General features: G+C 42.6%; 2 protein-coding genes across 12 annotated transcripts; both read left to right on the top strand.

Moving 5' to 3' along the window:
• The first annotated feature begins 48 nt into the window (after nt 1-48).
• LOC112234601 (phosphoinositide 3-kinase regulatory subunit 6-like) lies at nt 49-15,908 on the top strand. 11 transcript variants are annotated; one of them, XR_006084181.1, is made up of 21 exons: nt 49-231; nt 2,607-2,689; nt 2,896-2,982; nt 3,141-3,232; nt 3,364-3,432; nt 3,718-3,850; nt 3,985-4,084; nt 4,367-4,544; nt 4,688-4,832; nt 7,873-7,959; nt 8,072-8,435; nt 8,713-8,806; nt 9,829-9,948; nt 10,196-10,306; nt 11,088-11,193; nt 11,306-11,379; nt 11,617-11,707; nt 11,811-11,863; nt 12,166-12,266; nt 12,430-12,657; nt 15,787-15,908. XR_006084181.1 is itself a non-coding variant. In XM_024402804.2 (20 exons), the coding sequence occupies exons 2-20, from the start codon at nt 2,673-2,675 to the stop codon at nt 12,584-12,586; spliced, it is 2,175 nt and encodes a 724-aa protein (XP_024258572.1). In that variant the 5' UTR covers nt 49-231; nt 2,607-2,672; the 3' UTR covers nt 12,587-13,123. The 11 variants fall into 11 exon arrangements, 9 of the variants coding, with proteins under 9 accessions (XP_024258572.1, XP_042183570.1, XP_024258576.1 ...); XR_006084180.1 differs by having other exon boundaries at nt 15,784-15,906; XM_024402804.2 differs by lacking the exon at nt 15,787-15,908 and having other exon boundaries at nt 2,607-2,685; nt 12,430-13,123.
• A 1,109-nt stretch (nt 15,909-17,017) lies between these two features.
• mfsd6l (major facilitator superfamily domain containing 6-like) lies at nt 17,018-20,824 on the top strand. Its single transcript, XM_024402658.2, has 2 exons — nt 17,018-17,312; nt 17,631-20,824. Exon 2 carries the CDS (start codon nt 17,687-17,689, stop codon nt 19,469-19,471), a length of 1,785 nt encoding a protein of 594 aa, XP_024258426.1. The 5' UTR covers nt 17,018-17,312; nt 17,631-17,686; the 3' UTR covers nt 19,472-20,824.
• Nucleotides 20,825-21,278: the final 454 nt, after the last annotated feature.

The following is a 21,278-nucleotide window of genomic DNA, read 5'->3' as shown; positions in this document are numbered from 1 at the left end:
AAAGAAGGTGTGGCCAAATATACTGTTTTAGTTTCTGTAGCCTACTAGATTAGCCAGGAGGGCTGACGCGCGACTCACGTACCTAGAGAGGCTACATGATAGAATGTGGGTCATGAATTGTCTTTTTTACCAAACTTCCATCTACGAAAGCAACGGTTTACCGTGTAGCTGCAGCTCCTCATCAATCAATTCGTCCACGTCCAGTGTCAGCGTACAGTGGCAACATGCAAGGCAGGTGAATCTCTGTAGGATGACTACTGTATAATTCATTATATTACAGGCTATACTGTAATAGTCAAGTGTATTTGCACCACCTGTAAAGCAGACTTTTGCGATAGTGTTGTAATAGTGATTGCTGCAATGTAGAGTTTGCTGTTTTTACATCTAGAACTCTAACACATATATGTTATTTTTAATGATCTCAGTCATAGATCACTGCACATTGATATCAATTTCACTGTTGCTTATGACCATTTTTTTGTAAATAGCCTAGGTCAGCAATAGTTTACATGTAGGCTTATGCTGAGCCAGTCAACTGGGTTCCCTAAGGAGTTTTTCACCCTAGGCTTGCACTTTTAAAGTTCACTTCAATGACAAATTACTAAAAAGGTATATACAATTAGACTAGGATTGATTTGATTGATTGATCTGTGTAGTTAATACATCTTTTCATTATTGGTCTTTCTGCCTTTCAGTTTGTCAGAGAGTACTTCTCAGTTTATAACTAGTCGTCATGCTCTCTACACCCACACATTTCTGTAGACAGGAAACAGGTTAATTCTGGCCTCAAAGTGTGATCTGAGGAGGCTTAATGTACTGTATGCTATGTGTTGATATGGAACAGCAGCATTAGGCCGTTTGAGTTTGTATGAATGTAATAGGGTTTTCATGTATATTTGTAAATTACATAAATTCATCAAAGTTTCTCTGTATGTATCGACTTTGGTGTCTGGTAGGCTAGGTGTCTCTTATCAAGTGAATGATCAGAAAGTCTTCATGTTTTTATGAGTTGCGGAGATGTGCCCCCACCTTCTGTTTCTTGGTTGTCTTAGAGTGCATTTGGAAAATATTCAGACCCCTTGACTTTTTCCACATTTTGGTACATTACAGCCTTATTCTAAAATTGATTAAATACATTTTCCCCTCATCAATCTACACACATATCCCAGAATGACAAAGCAAAATAGGTTTTTAAAAACATTTGCAAAAAATAAGACTCTTTACTCAGTCGTTTGTTGAAGCACCTTTGGCAGCGATGACAGCATCATGTCTACTTGGGTGTGACGCTACAAGCTTTGCAACCCTGCATTTGGGGAGTTTCTCCCATTCTTCTCTGCAGATAGTCTCAAGCTCTGTCAGGTTGGATGGGAGTGTTGCTGCACAGCTATTTTCAGGTCTTTACAGAGATGCTCAATTGAGTTCAAGTCCGGGCTCTGGCTTGGCCACTCAAAGACATTCAGAGACTTGTCCCGAAGCCACTCCTGCATTGACTTGGCTGTGTGCTTAGGGTCATTCTCCTGCTGGAAGGTGAACCTTCACCCCAGTCTGAGGTCCTGAGCGCTCTGGAGCAGATTTTTGTCAAGGATCTCTCTGTACTTTGCTCCGTTAATCTTTCCCTCCATCCTGACTAGTATCCCAGTCACTGCCACTGAAAAACATCCCCACAGCATGATGCTGCCACCACCATGCTTCACCGTTGGGATGGCGCTAGGTGACGCTTCACATTCAGGCCAAAGAGTTCAATCTTGGTTTCACCAGACCAGAGAATCTTGTTTCCCATGGTCTGATAGTCTTTAGGTACCTTTTGGTGAACTCCAAGTGGGCTGTCATGTGCCTTTTATTGAGGAGTGGCTTCCGTCTGGCGACTCTACCAAAAAGTCCTGATTGGTGGAGTGCTGCAGAGATGATTGTCTTTCTGGAAGGTTCTCCCATCTCAACAGAGGAACTCTGTAGCTCTTTCAGAATGACCATTGGGTTCTTGGTCACCTCCCTGACCAAGGCCCTTCTCCCCCTTATTGCTCAATTCGGCCAGGTGGTCAGCTCTAGGAAGAGTCTTGGTGGTTCCAAACTTCTTCCATTTAAGAATGATGGAGGCCACTGTGTTCTTAGGGACCGTCAATGCTGCAGAAATGTTTTGGTACCCTTCCCCAGATCTGTGCCTCGACACAATCCTGTCTCTGAGCTCTACGGACAATTCCTTCGACCTCATTGCTTGGTTTTTGCTCTGACATGCACTGTCAACTGTGGGACCTTATATAGACAGGTATGTTGAATTTACCACAGGTTAATTCCAATCAAGTTGTAGAAACATCTCAAGGATGATCAATGGAAACAGGAAACAGGACCTGAGCTCAATTTTGAGTCTCAAAGCAAAGGGTCTGAATACTTATGTAAATAATGTTTTATATTTTTAATAAATAAGCTTTGTCATTATGGGCTATTGTGTGTAGATTGAGGGGGGGGGGGGGAAATTATGTAATCAATTTCAGAATAAGGCTGTAACATAACAAATGTGGATAAAGTCAAGGGGTCTGAATACATTCCGAAAGCACTCTAAATCCACTATGTACAGTACATGTGGTGTCAAGCCCTGCTACTTTGTCTAGGTGGGAGCCCATGATGCTAAAATGGGATGTTTGACCTTCTCTTGGGATGAATAAGGAAACAACCCCATGGAACCCTCTAGTAGGTAAACGTTCACTTACTCAGTCTTTGAACATACAGTATTTAAATGATTCATATATACTTTGCTCTTTACTGTTTGTCCCTTTTAATTACGTTGGTAGACTGACATCTAGTAGTAAGAATCCCCACACATAGGACCACTCTGTTTTTAAACAGAGCTGCTATCTTGTCTAAATATGACATTTGATGTTTATAACTCTATTATTGTAGCTGACAGTATGTCGTCAGCAGTGGAGGCCAGTATGTACAACAGTATCCAGGCCATCCTCAGACAGGCTGCCTCCTCGTGCAACAAAGGTACATTATCAGTGCATACAACAATAAAAATTCAACGATTATCCCATTCATCATTATGTGGCATAACGTTCTATTATACAATATTAATAGTATTACACATGTAATAGACTTGAGGACTTTATGTGGTCAATTCAGCAGCCTTGTATGACTTCCTGAAGGTATGCTGAGGTGGACTCTTCATAAGAAAGTGGAGACCCATCCATCTAACAGTGTCTCACTGGTCAGGGTTCTGGTCAAAGAGCTAGAGAAGGTTGGTCTGACACTACTAGAGTATTCTGTTCTCGCAGAATGACACATGGCATGCCCTTTGTCTTCAGAAGTATATTTGGCCATTTTAATTGTCAGTTTTATGATGAAAGCTTCCTTCATTTGTTGATTCAGGTGGAGAGGCTTGACTATAAGATGCATGTTATTCCATTGCTTCACACTCTCAACTATGTTATTATTCAGGTCAGATTAATTTACCTTACCTTCATCTGAAATAACCTTGATCAGAGAGTAGAAGGTCCTGTATTACTGACGTCTAGTTTACTGTTTTATTTCCACGTATCATATTTCTTGTGTTGATTTCTTGGTTATCTTTATCCTGCCTAGAATAATTATATTGTTCCTTGTTTGTTTTAGTTTGGGATGCCCTATTCAAGCTATGTGATTGTTTTGTGTTTGTGATTGTTTTTACATTCCAATCAGCTCTGATGTATGTATCTGATTGTGATTCCGTTGTATCGGCAACAGTCTAGCCACATTCCATGCAACCTGTTTCAGAGAGTGTATGAGTGCTTCAAACGGCTCCTAACACTTCCAGAGCCCTACTGTACTATCACACTGAGATACATGAGAAGCATAAAGATGGAGCAGATCACACCAGGTACGGTACTCATCACTAGCACTTTACACTTTACACAGTGGCATGTACTGTGGCACAAGCACATTTGAATCATATGAATACAGTATACAGTTCTCCAAACATGTATTTACCTTACTCCCTTTGTTCTGCTAAAGCTCCCTCCCCGACAATAACTTCCTCCACAGGAGCTTTGTATCAGAGAAGGGTGATTGCTGAGCAGAGCCTAAGGAACAAACATTTCCCCCAGCAGGAAAGGTGAGTTTAAAACACCCACGAACACATATGCCATCAGAAGATATTTTACACTCCCCACTGAAGTCAGTTTGTAGTCACTAGCAACAGCTGACTAATTTAGTCCTGATCATTTCTCATAAGGTGAGGGTGGGGGTTTGTTTGCTATGTGTGAGCTGTGGTGTCACTTTCCCTTTCACAAACTGATGCTTTTGAATGAGGACTTTCCCGTCAGCAACTCTGAGGTCGTTCTGTATCCACAATAGCTGTGCTTACTGGCTGCCCCTCTGACTGTGTCCCCTGTAGGGTATTTGTGTTTGCAGACCCGGCTGTGTTCTCAGAGCCCCTGTGGCAGGCGGTGAGGGCAGACCTGGTGCTGGCCAGCCCCCAAAGTGACATACTGGCAAGACGGGTGTTACTGCACACTGTGCAGGCTGGACTGGTGAATGCCTGTCATGGTCCCATACTGACTCAAGCTCTGGAGGTGAGGGAGGTCAATGGGCTGTGATGATATGAGACGTTTGGATTAATTGATTTCATATCTTGGTATTTGTGTGCATCAGATGGATAATGAAATCACGTGTGTGCCTGCGTGTGTGCGGGCGTGCATGTGTGTGTGTGCCGCAGGATCTAGGAGAAGATGTGGAGCAGTACTTCCAGGAGGTGGTGTTAGCTGTAGAGCAGAGTATAGAGAACGGCGAGGCAGGCCGTGACCAGTACCTAACCAGGCTACAGCACATCTACAGTGACATCCTGACCTCTGCTAACCAAGGTGTGTGTAAAGCAGGATAGGGTTGGGCGGTATCCAGATTTTCCTATTGGCATACCGTCCTTACGGTATTACAGGTTTAGTACACAAGGGAGCACCAGAAAACCCATTGGGCATCTATTTCCATAATGCTAACTAAATTAGCACAAGTCATAGCAAATTTCCATGAAGGCTGCTAAGCTAAATATGCTAACAAGCGCAAACGAAAATAAACTAATTGCAAAGACAGGCAATCCAGCTCATGAAGTTATACTGTACATACAGTACCAGTCAAAAGTTTGGACACCTACTTATTCAAGGGTTTTGCTTTATTTGGACTATTTTCTACATTGTAGAATAATAGTGAAGACATCAGAACTATGAAATAACACATATGGAATCATGTGTTAAAAAAGTGAAATCTAAATATATTTTAAATTTGAGATTCTTCAACGTAGCCACCCTTTGCCTTGATGACAGCTTTGCACACTTTTGGAATTCTCTCAACCAGCTTCATGAGGTCGTCACCTGGAATGCATTTCAATTAACAGGTGTGCCTTGTTAAAAGTTCATTTGTGGACTTTCTTTCCTTCTTAATGCATTTGAGCCAATAAGTTGTGTTATGGCAAGGTAGGGTTGGTATAGAGAAGATAGCCCTATTTGGTAAAATACCAAATATGGCAAGAACAACGCAAATAAGCAAAGAGAAACGACAGTCCATCATTACTTTAAGACATGAAGGTCAGTCAATCCAGAAAATGTCAAGAACTGAAAGTTTCTTCAAGTGCAATTGCAAAACCCATCAAGCACTATGATGAAACTGGCTCTCATGAGGACCGCCACAGGAAAGGAAGACCCAGAGTTACCTCTGCTGCGGAGGATAAGCCCCAAAAAATTATTCACAGAGTTCAAGTAACAGACACATCTCAACATCAACTGTTCAGAGGAGACTGCGGGGATCAGGCCTTCATGGTCAAATGCCTGCAAAGAACCACTACTAGAGGACACCAATAATAAGAAGAGACTTGCTTGGGCCAAGAAACACAAGCAATGGACATTAGACCGGTGGAAATCTGTCCTTTGGTCTGATTATTCTAAATTTGAGAGTTTTGGTTCCAACCACCGTGTCTTAGTGAGACGCAGAGTAGGTGAACGGATGATCTCTGCATGTGTGGTTAACACTGTGAAGCACGGAGGAGGAGGTGTGATGGTGTGGGGCTGCTTTGCTGGTGACACTGTCAATGATTTATTTAGAATTCAAGGCACACTTAACCAGCATGGCTACCACAGCATTCTGCAGCAATACGCAATCCCATCTGGTTTGCACTTAGTGGGACTATCATTTGTTTTTCTACAGGTCGATGACCCAACTCACCTCCAAGCTGTGTAAGGCCTATTTGACCAAGAAGGAGAGTGATGGAGTGCTGCATCAGATGACCTGGCCTCCACAATCACCCAACCTCAACCCAATTGAGATGGTTTGGGATGAGTTGAAACCGCATAGTGAAGGAAAAGCAGCCAACAAGTGCTTAGCATATGGTGGCTGCTTCGAAGAATCTCAAATATAAAATATATACCGATTTGTTTAACACTTCTTCGGTTACTACATGATTCCATATGTGTTATGTCATAGTTTTGATGTCTTCACTTTTATTCTACAATGTAGATAATAGTAACAAATCAAGAAAAAACGTTGAATGAGTAGGTGTGTCCAAACTTTTGACTAGTACTGTATATAGGTAGGAGCTACCAAATGTCATTTTCGTGAGTTTGGACATTTTACAAGTGAATGAGAGACATTGTGCAAAGGAACAAAGGTTTGGAAGGAAGAACAGTTCTGGCTCTGGAGCATGTGTACACACTGTGTCTGTGTGGAGTCTGGAGTCGCTAGGGCAATGGGCCTGCCTGCTCTGCTTGGAGAAGAGGGACGGAGTAGTAGACAGCCAAGAACGTAGAGGAGAAAGAAACACAAGGAAATCAAGATAGCACTGGCAGCTGTACAGGTCTGTCAAACACGGCAGAAAGCTAACACCATATGATGCCCTGTTATCTATTTATTTCAGCCACTTACTTAGATAACTAGCAAGTTAAACTTAGGGGTCGTGTTAACAAAGAATTCTGCGTTTTTCACAAAGAAAAGACAAAACGCATAAGAAATACATTGATGCGTTTTATAAACGCAGATCTAAAATGTTTCTTCATGTCATTTCTGCCCGGCATCAGACTAATTTTGTGCTTCAGTTGCACTTCTCCACTTGGATGAGAATTCACAAAAGGGCATTCTATCAGCAGACAGCCTAATGTGTAGCTACCTTTCTCTGGTCATTTTCATTTTTAGCCTACTTTTCTCCTGTAAAATGCTAGATTAACTTTAAACAAAACATTAGGAAATGTAGCTGGCTACATTCTTTCTATGATAAACATTAGAAATATGTTTTAAAAGACCTTGATTTTTCATATTAAGTTCATTTGGTTGTGTGGCTGCCAGCCAAATGGTGTTGCACTTCCTTTGTCATTTGATAAAAATGCACCTATTTTCTTACACTAATGTATTTTCTGTGAAGGAAAACTATAGTTGCACACCCCTGCTCACTCTTTTGAAGTAAAACACTGTTGCCTTTCAAAGTGAAATATAATACCCGTGTCAATACACAGATGGACTCACCTGCTCCCTCTTTCACCCGTTGTGCTATTTACAAACAACCACGTGACTGGCTTAACTGTTCTGGGGAACTACTTTAAGCTTCATAATGTAAAATAGTGTGACAAGTGAAATGAAGAACGCAATCTGCTTTATCTCCTAAGGTATTGCAGAAGTTTACTGCAGGTATTTACTTAAAGAGTAGCTACAAATACTAAAATGTATTGAAAAACTTCAAAGAAATAATTTCAACAGTATTGACGGTATTGAAAAACCATCCCGTGGCCATTTCTAAATACCCCGGCATACGGTGTATATGGTATACCACCAAAGGCTAAAGGAGAATAATGAAAGAGATTTGCTGACTGTGACAAACAAGATATTCACTGTTTATTGTGTTATGTTCACTCTCTCTCTGTTCAGACCCAATTGCCGGTGGCTCTCTTTCTAACACTCCATTGCCCTCGCCAGAGATTCAGTTCCACCTGTGGACAAACGAAGAGGAGCTGTGTGAGTCAACATAAGAGAGAACCTTAGTTTCTAGGCCATTATAAAGACTTGAAAATTCTGTCAAATCAGACTAATAGTGTGGCAATCTTGAATCTTTCATATTTTTCTATAGGGAATGAGCTGGTAAACTTCACCCTAAACGTTTCCACCTCTGAGCGGAACTCTATGTACCAGGAGGAGGAAGAGGAGGATGTTTCTAAGAGGGTTTCCCACCTGTCTGTTGATAGTGGAATAGAGAAGGACCTGTCTGACATGGGGGAGCGGGAACAGAGGAATCCATTCACTCGGTCACGGTCACCGTGTTTCAGAGGGAGAATGAAGCCAGAAGACAAAATGGCTCTGGTACAGGAAAACATCAAGGGGCCCACCAGTAGCACCCCTCTCCCTAAAGAGGAGGGGAACCATACCGCACGCATAGTGATGATGGGAGACGACAGGGTGCTGGGGAGACTGGCCAAGGTGTATCACTCCATCCGGTAGGATGTACTTCTACTTACCCTTAATGTCCCTTAATACGTAGTTCCATCCTCATACATGTGAAATTCAGTTTTTATCCAAAGTGACTTAGTCATGCGTGCATACATTTTTATGTATGGGTAGTGCTGGAAGTTGAACCCACTATCCTGGCGTTGCAAACACCATGCTCTACCAACTGAGATACAGAGGACTACTGTACACTGTAATTACACTGTAATTATGTCATTTAGAAATGTGTGTGAACTATTTTACAATGTGCATTACTTTTGTGTGCAGAAAACGGGAGGCAAAACATCTCATCTTGACCAAAAGAGTGAACCTACAGATATACTACATCCCTGTCACTGATGAGCCTATTGTCAATTCACCTGTGAGCAATAATCCAGTTCAAAATCCAATGATCAAATCAAAGTTTATTTGTCACGTGCGCCGAATACAACAGGTATTACAGTGAAATGCTTACTTACAGGCTCTAACCAATATTGCAAAAAAGGTATTAGGTGAACAATAGGTAAGTAAAGAAATAAAACAGTAAAAAGACAGGCTATATACAGTAGCGAGGCTATAAAAGTAGCGAGGCTATAAAAGTAGCGAGGCTATAAACGTAGCGAGGTTATAAAAGTAGCGAGGTTATAAAAGTAGCGAGGTTATAAAAGTAGCGAGGCTATAAACGTAGCGAGGTTATAAAAGTAGCGAGGTTATAAAAGTAGCGAGGCTATAAAAGTAGCGAGGCTATAAAAGTAGCGAGGTTATAAAAGTAGCAAGGTTATAAAAGTAGCGAGGTTACCTACAGACACTGGTTAGTCAGGCTGATTGAGGTAGTATGTACATGTAGATATGGTTAAAGTGACTATGCATATATGATGAACAGAGAGTAGCAGTAGCGTAAAAGAGGGGTTGGCGGGTGGTGGTGGCGAGACACAATGCAGATAGCCCGGTTAGCCAATGTTGGTGGGGGCACACAGTGCAAATAGTCTGGGTAGCCATTTGATTACCTGTTCAGGAGTCTATGGCTTTGGGGTAAAAACTGTTGTGAAGCATTTTTGTCCCAGACTTGGCACTCCGGTACAGCTTGCCATGAGGTAGTAGAGAGAACAGTCTATGACTGGGGTGGCTGGGGTCTTTGACAATTTTTAGGGCCTTCCTCTGACACTGCCTGGTGTAGAGGTCCTGGATTGCAGGCAGGTTAGCCCCAGTGATGTACTGGGCCATACGCACTACCCTCTGTAGTGCCTTGCGGTCGGAGGCCGAGTAATTGCCGTACCAGGCAGTGATGCAACCAATAATGTAAAATAATACCAATAATGTAAAATAACATCCATCTCATGCTGCACATGTACAGTAACCGGTATGATTTGCTAGGTTATGGAACCAGTCTTTTCTCTTTTTCAGGAAAGCAAATCACAAGTTGGAGACAGGTTGTCTCTAGCCTCGTTCTTAGGAAGGGTCGATCCCTGGTACGAAAGCAACATCATCAGTTTGGGAGCCATGATTCCAAAGCTGGCAGGAACGGTAATGAGTCCTAATACATGCATTGTTTTATAAAGGTCGCAGTTGCAAATGAGAACTTGTTCTCAACTAGCCTACCTGGTTAAATAAAGGTGAAATATTTTTTAATTTTTTAAGTAATCTAATTCTGATCAGAAAGATCCATCAGGGTTCAAGGCTACCTAAATGGAAAGGGTTTTTAAAGATAGAAATAGACATCCAGTCATGTCACAGTGAGACCTAATACTGTGTCTACTATGTGCCATTGCAGCAGTCCAGTCACAGCAGGTCATCAGAACCTAACCACTTCCTTGTGGATGTCCTCTCCTACTACCTTCGCTGTGGCCTACAGCCTGTCCACTTCACACTCTACTCTGTCAAGGTCAGCTCCCTTAGATACATCCACATGTCATAGTCACATGTGTGCATGCATGTGTGTTATCAGCAGGATGTAACACCAACATATGGCAGCCCATGAATAGTTCATACATAGTTCATAGCCCAGTTTAACATAATGATTACAGTTATCATCCGGGGTTAAATTGGGAATTTGGAGGTTGGAAAGCCCTATTTGGACAGGGGGGGACTAGATTTGGAGTTGGAGTTAGGGTTAGGGCAGGAGCTAGGGATAAGTTTGTGATTAGGGCCAGGGTTAGGGTTGAACCAGATTGTGGATGTAAAGCTAGGCTTAGGGTTGTCGTTGAGTCTAGGTTTAGGGTTGAACCGGGATGTGGACAGGAAGCTAGCATTTTGGTTAGAGTTGAGGCTATGTTTAGGGTTGAACTGGGATGTGGGCATGGGGCTAGGAATAGGGTTGTGGTTGAGGTTAAGGGTTAAACTGGGATGTAGACATGAATCTAGGGTTAGGGTTGTGGTTGAGGGTTAGGGTTTAACAAGGATGTGGACATGAAGCTAGATTTATGGTTGCTCTCAGCCTAGGGTACCGTAGCCTTAATCTTAACCTTGGTTTATCATACGTTTTATCCTTCTTTCTTCTTTGGACCCGTAGATTGCTGGAGCTTGGCTTTCCCTTTGACCCAAGGTGCAGGAGCCCTGCTTCGAGTAGCTCCGGCTCAATTTAACCACTTGTTATCATAAAGAGAAAAAAAAACACAATTTGTCCCTAATTTGAGCTTGTTCTTGTTGCACTGTTGTGTTTTTAGATCTCTGTCTCTGGCCAGACTGGCAGCCCTGTGGACGATGTGTTTGTGTCCCACCTGGATGCTGAGTTCCCGGAGTCTAAAACACTCAGAGAAAATCTGAGACAAGGTACTGTTGTCACAACTGTGAATGCAGCATGAACCGTGTTGTCAGGACAGGGACAGAAACTAGATCGTCCTGTTACTGCCTCTGTTGGTGATTGCATAATGTCTCTATGCAGAGAGATCTAGTAGGCGACGAACAAGGAAGACACTTGGAACCTGTGGAGTGGTGGTTTCTATGAATTACACTAAGGTACTTTCTGAAGGCTTTCTTCCCTATTTGTGTTATAGAGTATTTGATTAGTGGTTAGTGGATGTGTTCATGCTTGGTTAGTGTAGTACAGTATCATTGTAATAATTTAGGAACAAGTAGTACACTTTTAAATGAAAAGTAACAACTAAGGAAATATCTAGATATCCTTTTAATCCATATGGCATAATGTCTTAACTACAGTACCAAATGTGTGTGTGTCTGAAATGCTTTCTGCAGGTCTCCTTGAGCAAACAAGAGGTTGTTCAGGGAATGTCAGTCATGACATGTGGAGTGGGCATCAGTGCAATATCACCCAATGAAACAGAAGGTTTGCATTAAAACATATACATGTAGTAACTACATAGCTGTTCTCAATGGCAACTTGGTTTCATTACCTCAAATCAACAATTTGTCATCCCTACTTTCCCTAGGTCTTGATTTCCTCACTGTCAATTTTGACAGTACAAATCCAAGATGCTGCACGGTAAGGATATTTCTGAATGTGTGATAATAAATCATTGAGACCCCAGTAACACCATATTAAAAAGTACTAAAACTGTCAGTTAGGCAACACACTGCCAGATGTGGTTTCTTGATCATATCCTCATGTCTCACCTTCAAAGTAGATTATTGATTAAGGCAATTATATATAATGGTAGAGTTTTGATTTGAGCCCATAAATGCAAAGAGGGTAGACATACAGTACTGCAGTTTGGAGTCATATCCCACAATGATTTTTGCTCCTAACCTATCAGGATATTTAATTTGACCATGCTGTGTTGACAGGAGATCAGAACCCAAAACATTAAAATCAGAATCCTGGAGGACAAGACCTTCACTGTCTGTCTGGACAAAGACTGTCGCAGGAAATACACACATGTGCAAAGGTCAGAGAGCACACTCATCAGCAATAGAATGCCACAATGCTCTACCATCTCTATTGATGAATACTATACAGTAGTTATTTGGTTGTCTTTTACAAAGAATTTTACTGAGTTATTTCCAAACTGAAATAACTAAGTAACTAACACTGCTAACACTATTTTACAGCATTGAGATCTCTCCATGTTTGGATCCAGGGTATTGCCTCCAGACAAGTTCCAAGTCCAAGTTCAGTGTGGGAGAGGAGAGGGAGTCGGGGCTGAGCAAATACATGTGCAAGATCCTGCCTCTGCCAATCAATACCTTCACTGGCATCAACCACTGAAGGAATTTGATTATTTGGCCCGGGCACCATCCCAGGCGTGAGCCAGGTGCCCCGCTCTGGCCAATGGCGAAGTAAGCTAAAAACAAAAGTGACATTGGTTATGCACATGGAGTAATGAGTAAGATTCTGTGTTTTCACATGCAAAAGGGATTTATTTTGATAAAAAAGTGTTTTATCTGCCTTCCCAATGAAATCTAGTTTTAAAATCCTAACATATGTTTTATGAAAAAGATGTATAAGAAAAAAAACATACAAGAGATGTATGTATTTTTATTTTATTATGATCCCCATTAGCTGTTGCAAAAGCAGCAGCTGCTTTTCCTGGGTTCCATCCAAAACATGAAACATGACATAATACAGAACATTAATAGACAAGAAGAGCTCAAGCACAGAACCACATCAAATTATTTATCACGCCCTGGTCAAAGTATTTTGTGTTTATCTTTATGTATTTGGTCAGGCCAGGGTGTGGCATGGGGTTTTTGTAATTGTGGTGTGTTTGTCTTGGGGTTTTGGTGGTGGTATTGGGATTGTAGCTTAGTGGGTTATCTAGCAAAGTCTATGGCTGTCTGGAATGGTTCTCAATCAGAGGCAGGTGCTTATCGTTGTCTCTGATTGGGAACCATATTTAGGCAGCCATATTCTTTGAGTTTGTCGTGGGTGATTGTCCTTAGTGTCCTATGTGTACTCTCGGTTAGTTTGCACTAGATAGGCTGTTTCGGTTTTCGATTACGTTTATTGTTTTGTGTAGTGTTCGTGTTTCTTTATTTGATTAAACATGAATCTCAATCGACACGCTGCAGTTTGGTCCGACTCTCCTTCATCACCACTAGAAAACCGTTACATTATTTATTTTTTAACGCACACGTAGCCTACATATCAATACATACACGCAAACTATCTAGGCCAAATAGGGGAGAGGTGTTGTGCCATGAGGGGTTGATTTATCTGTTTTCTTAAACCAGGTTTGCTGTTCATTTGAGCAATATAAGATAAGGGCTCTATATAATACTTCACGCTTTCTTAAGTTTGTTTTGGATTTGGGGACTGTGAAAAGACCCCTGGTGGCATGTCTGGTGGGGTACGTGTGTGTGTAAGTTGACTATGCATACAATTTGGGATTTTCAACACGTTAATGTTTCTTATAAACAGAAGAAGTGATGCAGTCGGTCTCTTTTATATCAGTCCTGTGAGTCTCACGCCTGCTCCCGCTCTTCCTCCCTGGTGCTCGAGGGCGCCAGGCTTCCCAGCATTGAGCACTCCTGCCATCATCATTACACACACCTGCCTCCCCCCCCCCGTCACACGCATCAACGGTTATTGGACTCATCTGGACTCAATCACCTCTGTCATTACCTTCCCTATATCTATCTGGTTCCCCGCTCTGTTCCCTGCTTCTGCATTAATTTTAGTTTGTCTTTGTTTACCTGTTCCTGTTCTGTTACCTGTCTGTTCCTGTTTAAATGTTTGACTCCCCGTACCTGCTTCTCATCTCCAGCATCGGTCATTACACTCTGACTACAATGAAGAGGAAGACGTGTCGCTCTGTTCTGGCATATGTTTTGACCATGACAGTTTACAACCAAAGTAACTCCAAGTAATTTAGTCTCCTCAACGTGTTCAAAAGCCACACCATTCATTACCAGATTCAGCTGAGGTTTAGAACTTAGGGAATGATATGTACCAAATACAATGCTCTTAGTTTTAGAGATGTTCAGAACCAGTTTATTACTGGCCACTCAAGACTGCAACTCTTTGTTTAGGGTTTCAGTGACTTCATTAGCTGTGGTTGCTGATGTGTATATGGTTGAATCAACTTTGTTTAATGCCAGTGGCAGGTTAATGGTAAAAATAGTAAAGAGCGGAGGGCCTAGAGAGCTGCCCTGCGGTACAACACACTTTACATATTTGACATTAGAGAAGCTTCCATTAAAGAAACCCCTTTTAGTTCCATTAGATAGATCGCTCTGAATCCACAATATGGCAGAGGTTGAAAAGCCATAACACATATTTTTTCAACAACAGGTTGTGGTCAATTATATCAAAGGATGCACTGAAATCTAACAGTACAGCTCCCACAATCTTCTTATTATCAATTTCTTTCAACCAATCATCTGTAATTTGTGTCAGTGCAGTACATGTTGAGTGCCCTTCTCTATAAGCATGCTGAAAGTCTATTGTTAATTTGTTTACAGAGAAATAGCATTGTATTTGGTCAAACACATATTTTCCCCAACAGTTTGCTAAGAGCTGGCAGCAAGTTTATAAGTCTGCTGTTAGAACCAGTAAAGGCCGCTTTACCACTCTTTGGTAGCTGAATTATCTTGGCTTCCCTCCAAGCTTGAGGACAAAGACTTTCCTCTAGGCTCAGATTAAAGATATGAATGATTGGAGACGCTATAGAGTCTGCTACCAGCCTCAGTAGCTTTCAATCTAAGTTGTCACCTCTCACACACTAACTTTACAAAATTCAAACTTCCAATGCTTTTCTTTCATTATTTTTTATGCATGAATATGATAGCTTACTGTTCATTGTTGACATTTCCTGCCTAAGTTTGCCCACTTTGCCAATGAAGTAATCATTAAAATAATTGCCAACATCGAATGGTATTGTGCTGAGTTGAATTTGTCTTTCTGCCCATAATTTCATTTAAAGTACTCCAGTGTTTTATATAATTTATCTTGGCTTCATAATACAGTTTCTTCTCCTTTTTGTTGCATTTAGTCACATAATTTCTCAGTTTGCATTAAGTCAGCCAGTCAGATGTGCAGCCAGACTTATTAGCCACTCTTTTTGCCTCATCTCTTTCAACCATACTGTTTTTCAATTCCTCATGAATCCATGGAGCCTTGACAGTTCTTACAGTCAGTTTCTTAACAGGTACATGTTAATCAATAATTGGAAGAAGCAATTTCATAAATTCATTAAGTGCAGCGTCATTAATCACGTTAGACCAAAACATTTTCTTTTTACATCATCCACACAATATTTTGCTGTGACTTTTATATCATCTCTTGTACACTATTTTAGGCCCAGCTTTTGGAACTTTGGCTTTCCTGGATATAGCCACTATATTGTGATCACTACATCCAATGGGTTCTACAGTATTAGTAAAAATGTGATCAATACATGTGGATGATCTTGTGTCTGTAAACACCCTGGTTATTTGTTTCTGAGTGATGCAACATGTGCCTAGTAGACAACATGACGGAGCATGACGGACTCCCTTCCGGCACCGACAGAGATGGCCGCCTCGCTTCGCGTTCCTAGGAAACTATGCACCCGATGTCACAGGAAGGCCATAAAGATCATCAAGGACAACAACCACCCGAGCCTGTTCACCCCGCTATCATCCAGAAGGCGAGGTCAGTACAGGTGCATCAAAGCAGGGACTGAGAGACTGAAAAACAGCTTCTATCTCAAGGCCATCAGACTGTTAAACAGCCACCACTAACATTGAGTGGCTGCTGCCATACATGTAAAAAATGTATCACTAGCCACTTTAAACAATGCCACTTAATATAATGTTTAATATAATGACTCATCTCATATGTATATACTGTACTCGATACCATCTACTGCATCTTGCCTATGCCGTTCTGTACCATCACTCATTTATATATCTTTATGTACATATTCTTCATCCCTTTACACTTGTGTGTACAAGGTAGCTGTTGTGAAATTGTTAGGTTAGATTACTCGTTGGTTATTACTGCATTGTCGGAACTAGAAGCACAAGCATTTCACTACACTCGCATTAACATCTGCTAACCATGTGTATGTGACAAATACAATTTGATTTGATTTACTGTTCAATTTGAGAATTGCTCTCATTCCCTCACCACATTTGCCCAGTCACGTCATGGGCCATAGACAGGTGCACTGTGGTTCAGCTTAATCGATGCCAATGCCTAGTAGTGTGGGTGGGGTTCAACAGGCACAGTACATTTTTTAGAGCTGTCACTCCTGTCTACAAAAGTGCAGAGATATTCATGAAACACAACAAACTTTTGTAATCTTCTGTAACACAGCATACTGACTGTATAAAGACATATTTATCAGTTGTATATTTCCATGCAAATTCCTGATGGACAGTCCAGTGAATTGTTGATGTCTTGAATGTATTTCATTTGGATCGCTTTCTACAGTGCTTGTTTGCAATAAATGTTCTGTTTACACTATGCTATTAAAGGAAGGCACTGTGTTGGTTAACACAGAGGAAATGACTTCTTATATCTTACCCGATTTAAATGTTTAGAATGAATATCATAGTGTGACTGTGTGGATATTTTGTATGAATAAACTGAGTTAATTTAATCATGTAGGGCTGGACCAACTCACTACCTGAACTGTTTTTATTTTATTTTACCTGTCTCGCGTAGTTGTCATCCTCGCGCCCTGGGGGCGCTGTAGACAAACAGCTTAATGTGTGCAAGGTGTACAACTGCTTTTTCAACTACAGAGAGGTGATATCAGGTGGTATGCGCTCGTGACAACTGCCAAGAACGATATAAGAGACGTAAAAAGTCAGAGACAAAATCACCGAGCACAAAGAATAACCATACGCTAATTAAAGTACTTTCAAAAAGCATATGTTGTGTTAAACAGTTTACCGTAAAAGATGACGTGGACATGGACGAAGTGGACATGCTTCGGTTGAAACAGGTGCATTGACTAGCCTCAAACACACCAGCTGCGCTGAAAAATTGATTCATCGTTTTGACGGTAAGCCATTGTATAAAAACTGATGTTAGTGGTTGTTTTTGGCTCTATTGAATTAGCTTACAGTTTTTTTATTGAAGGTTTGATTAGGGACATATGGCCCATTATATCTTTATTTTCAGTGATTTTTAGTAATTCTTCTGCATTCGTTAAATAAAGTTAAATAAAAATATGATTACGTTCTCAATGTTAAATATGATTGCTATGTACCTATACTTGATTTTAAGCTATATTGCATTATTAAATAGTAAATGTACATGTTAGCTACTGTTTGAAAAATGTTTATGGTTTTCTATACATATTATTTGTGTTTATTCACAGTTTGTGCTCTGTATGAAGATAGTCTGTGACACAGCGAGTTCACTTGGCTGGCAGCCATGAAGAGGAACAAGCAGATCGACGTTAAGGGTGCTCTAGTCCTCTCCAGCACCTTCCACTTCCTGTATTCTTGTGCCAGAGCCTGCATCCTCCCCTTCCTCACCCTGTACCTCAGATACCTGGGCCTCACTCCCTCCATGACGGGCCTTCTCATGAGCACCAAACATCTCATCTCCCTGGTCTGGAGCCCTCTGGCTAGCTTTCTGTCCAAACACTACGACAAGAGGAGGGCAGTGATTACAGGGTCTCTGGTCTGTTCAGCAGGGGCAGCCCTCATCCTCCTGCTCATCCCATCCACAGGCGTCGAGACGCTGACCAGTCACTGCAACATCTCTCACCTCAGTGTGAGCCCCACTGAAGAGCTGATTGACTATGTGCGTGTTGTTGGCAGTGTAATGCCTACCACCCACACTACCATTGTGTCCCAGTCAGCAGCACATGAATCTTCACCTACAGAGACAACCAGTGACACTGTGTCTTCCGCTGTTTCAATGAGCAAAGCCACAACCTACACACTCCAGCTGCAACATTCCAACAATGTGACTACTCAATGGACACAAGTGAATGTATCTGTGGCCAACCACAGTATAGGAGGGGAGAGAAATAGCTTAGAGTCCCACCACGGCGCCTCCAACACTTCCCCCACAGTGTGGAGGGTTAGCAGGTCAGCAGAAAAGGAGAAGCAGCAGCAGAGGGAGATGGATGAGGCCCGCTTAGAGTTCCTGGGCAACCTCAAAGTTATGGATGTCCAGCACCAGCTCTTTTTCATGCTCCTCATCATGGTGTCGATATGGGAGCTGATGGCCGCCCCTCTGGAATGGACCGTGGACGATGGGCTGTATGAGTATTTGGATTTTGTGGATGCCTCTGATCGCTATGGTAGCACAGGAGTGTGGGGGCTGCTTGGGGCAGTGTGTGGGGTGAGTGGTGCAGGACTGCTGGTGAGCCACCTGGACTGCCTCATTGGCTCACACACACCCAGGAGCGCTGTCCACTTCTACTCCTATGCAGCTGTGACAACCCTGGCCGTGCCTGTGGTGGCCTTCCTGCCCCTCTACCTAAACAAGAAGCGTAGTCGCTCCACTGGGCTCTTCAAAGCTTTACAGCTGGTGCGAGGGGACATCCGTGCCCTGCTGTGTGCTGCCACTGCCTTCCTAATGGGGCTGGCGGGGTCTGCAGTGGATGACTTCCTGCTGTGGCAGATGCAGGACCATGGGAGCAGCGAGCTGCACATGGGCCTCTCTTTAGCCGTAGCGTTGCTCTCCCGGGCCGCCTTCCCTCTGCTGAGTGGCCGGGTGTCGAAGCTCCTGAGCCCAGGCAGGGTGCTGCTGGTGGGGACGGTCTGCCTGGCCCTGCAGTGCCTTTACTACTCCTTCCTGTGGGGCCCCTGGGCTGCAATACCTGTCCAGGTGCTGAGCTGTTTCAGCAGTGGCGCCCTCTGGTGGGCAGTGCAGGTGCAGTGCGAGGACGTGGCCACGCCAGGCACAGAGAGGAGCGTGAGAAGGGTCTACCAGGCCCTCTCTCTGGACCTGGGGGCAGGGCTGGGCAGCATGGCCGGGGGGTTTGTTGTCCACAGGTTTGGGGTATCTGTGCTTTTCAGAGGTGTGGCGGTGATTCTGCTCCTGTGGTGCCTGTTTCTACCCCTGCTCCAGTGGAAAGCCCCACGCCAACGCAGGATCAACTACTCCCGCCTCCTCGCTGCTGACACCAGTGAAGTGAGCGAATCCGAGTCGGAGCAGGAGACCGACTGGCTGGAGAAAGCCATGGAGGATGACGAGCAATAATGACATGGGCAAGAGTATAAATCATTAGACCTAAGGAACAATATGCAACACAATGGAAAGATGACAGTATCAATTCTGCTCCTGGAGGATTCCACCACCACTTACAGACATGCCACTCTTAATTTAGTCTGCCTTCTTGCTGCTCCACAAACTGCTAAGTGAATCCGTCCCTGGCTGGTTTAATTGAAAACCAAGTATTGCTTTTTAATTCTCCATTACTGCAGCTTTATTCATTTAGTGCTAATGCTCTAGAATTCCCCACCTGCCCAGAAGGTGTTTAGCATTCTTCAGTTAAACTAAACACAAACTAAACACAATAGTGAGGACTGCAAGCCTCACTATTGCACTGGAGGTGGATCCATTGTGAATGCAGAGTGATGATAAACTGTCATTTGCATAAGTTATCAAGAAACTCTGGATAGCAAATAACGAAGAAGAATTAAGTGTGAGCAGGTGACTGTGCGAGTGCTTATGAGTGTTAGTACAGTCCACGTTAGGCAGCTTTACTGTCTGTAACATAAGGCCACTTGAGTGCAGGTGTGGTCTTTGGGTGAGACAAAACCCTGGACTAACAGACTCATCCTGTATATGTGGTTTAGCCTGCTCACATGACAGATGACTCTCTTGAGTCCACTGTGAAAATGTTATGTATTGTTCAACTATTGTTCAACTAAACATTAAGTGCCTCTTGTGTGGGGGAAGTATTAGAAGCTATCTGTGGTTGGTTGCTGCACTTGTAGGTTAGATGGTGTTTGCTAAACCTGTATTTCAAAGGATGTTTGCCAAATTTGCCACAGTTTGGCCCATTTTGACCCGACTGTTATTTCAGCATATCCGCCAGAGACACTAATATAGTTTAGCACCTCTCCCTGAAACCTTTGTCTTATTAACAGTACATTACATACAGTGGTTGATATACATGTCCAATGACTAGTAGTAAATCAATAAAAATATTAGTATTATTGTGCCTTGAAGACATTCTCAAATATTGATGACTGACATTACAATACCTTTTGTTTATCTGATGTTTATGGTATATTTAATGCTCTATTGTAAGTCAATGCAGTGGACAGTATATGTCAATACCTCACAACAGTGTAGTATCAAACATCAAATGTCTTGTAGTGTTTTTAAAGAACACAAGCAGGAAACCCAATGCCTCTTGTGTCAATATGCCTCAATACGCCTCTTAATGTAACAAAGCAAAGGTCAGCAGTATGTGGAACTCCTCTTGAATCTTTGTATTTGGCCTTGTCTGTCATGACTCATGCCTGTAGAGAACAGTCAGTTGAGAGATAAGGCGCTATCAGCCTGAGCAGGCGCCATAAGTAAAATATTTGTTTTCCAACCGGACCAGTCGGTCTCAGATGGGGGTCCTTCTGTTTACGTCTACCTCAAACTGTTGACTTATTCACGCACTATCCTGACCTGAGATTAAAAAAATAAAAAATAAATTAAATGGGGGGGGTGAATTGTCACCTCATGAAATTGACTGAACTCTTTTATATTTGTATCTGTCTGTGTACTGTAGGCCTATAGGATACTGCTCTTTACTGAGGACTTTACTGAGTCTGAAGTCCCTGTGTGTACACAGTTGCTGGATCAGTTTATATGGTAAGTGACTCTGCCCTGGGTTTGGAGTGCTTCCACCTACTGGCCAGAGGCAGCACCTGCTGCCAGCCCAGTCTCTCCAAACCAGACAGAGCTGGCTGACAGCCCTGGCTGACAGCCCCATTCAGTGAACCCAGATGACGCTTCCTATACAGCAGCAACATCTGCTCCCTCAGCAGTCAGTCCTCAAGGGCCC

This window comes from Oncorhynchus tshawytscha, linkage group LG09, assembly GCF_018296145.1.
Source record: "Oncorhynchus tshawytscha isolate Ot180627B linkage group LG09, Otsh_v2.0, whole genome shotgun sequence".
Classification (NCBI taxonomy): domain Eukaryota; kingdom Metazoa; phylum Chordata; class Actinopteri; order Salmoniformes; family Salmonidae; genus Oncorhynchus; species Oncorhynchus tshawytscha.
Note: the sequence above shows the minus strand (reverse complement) of the source record. Positions and strands in the feature narration are given on the sequence as shown.

Bases quoted from the DNA above. Each gene is read 5' to 3' on its own strand.
- LOC112234601 (XM_024402802.2), top strand. From the start codon at position 2,653: ATGAATAAGGAAACAACCCCATGGAACCCTCTAGTAG. The intron at 2,690-2,895 runs GTAAACGTTCAC...CTATTATTGTAG, and splicing joins CCCATGGAACCCTCTAGTAG to CTGACAGTATGTCGTCAGCA. The intron at 11,380-11,616 runs GTACTTTCTGAA...TGCTTTCTGCAG, and splicing joins TTTCTATGAATTACACTAAG to GTCTCCTTGAGCAAACAAGA.
- mfsd6l (XM_024402658.2), top strand. From the start codon at position 17,687: ATGAAGAGGAACAAGCAGATCGACGTTAAGGGTGCTCTAGTCCTCTCC.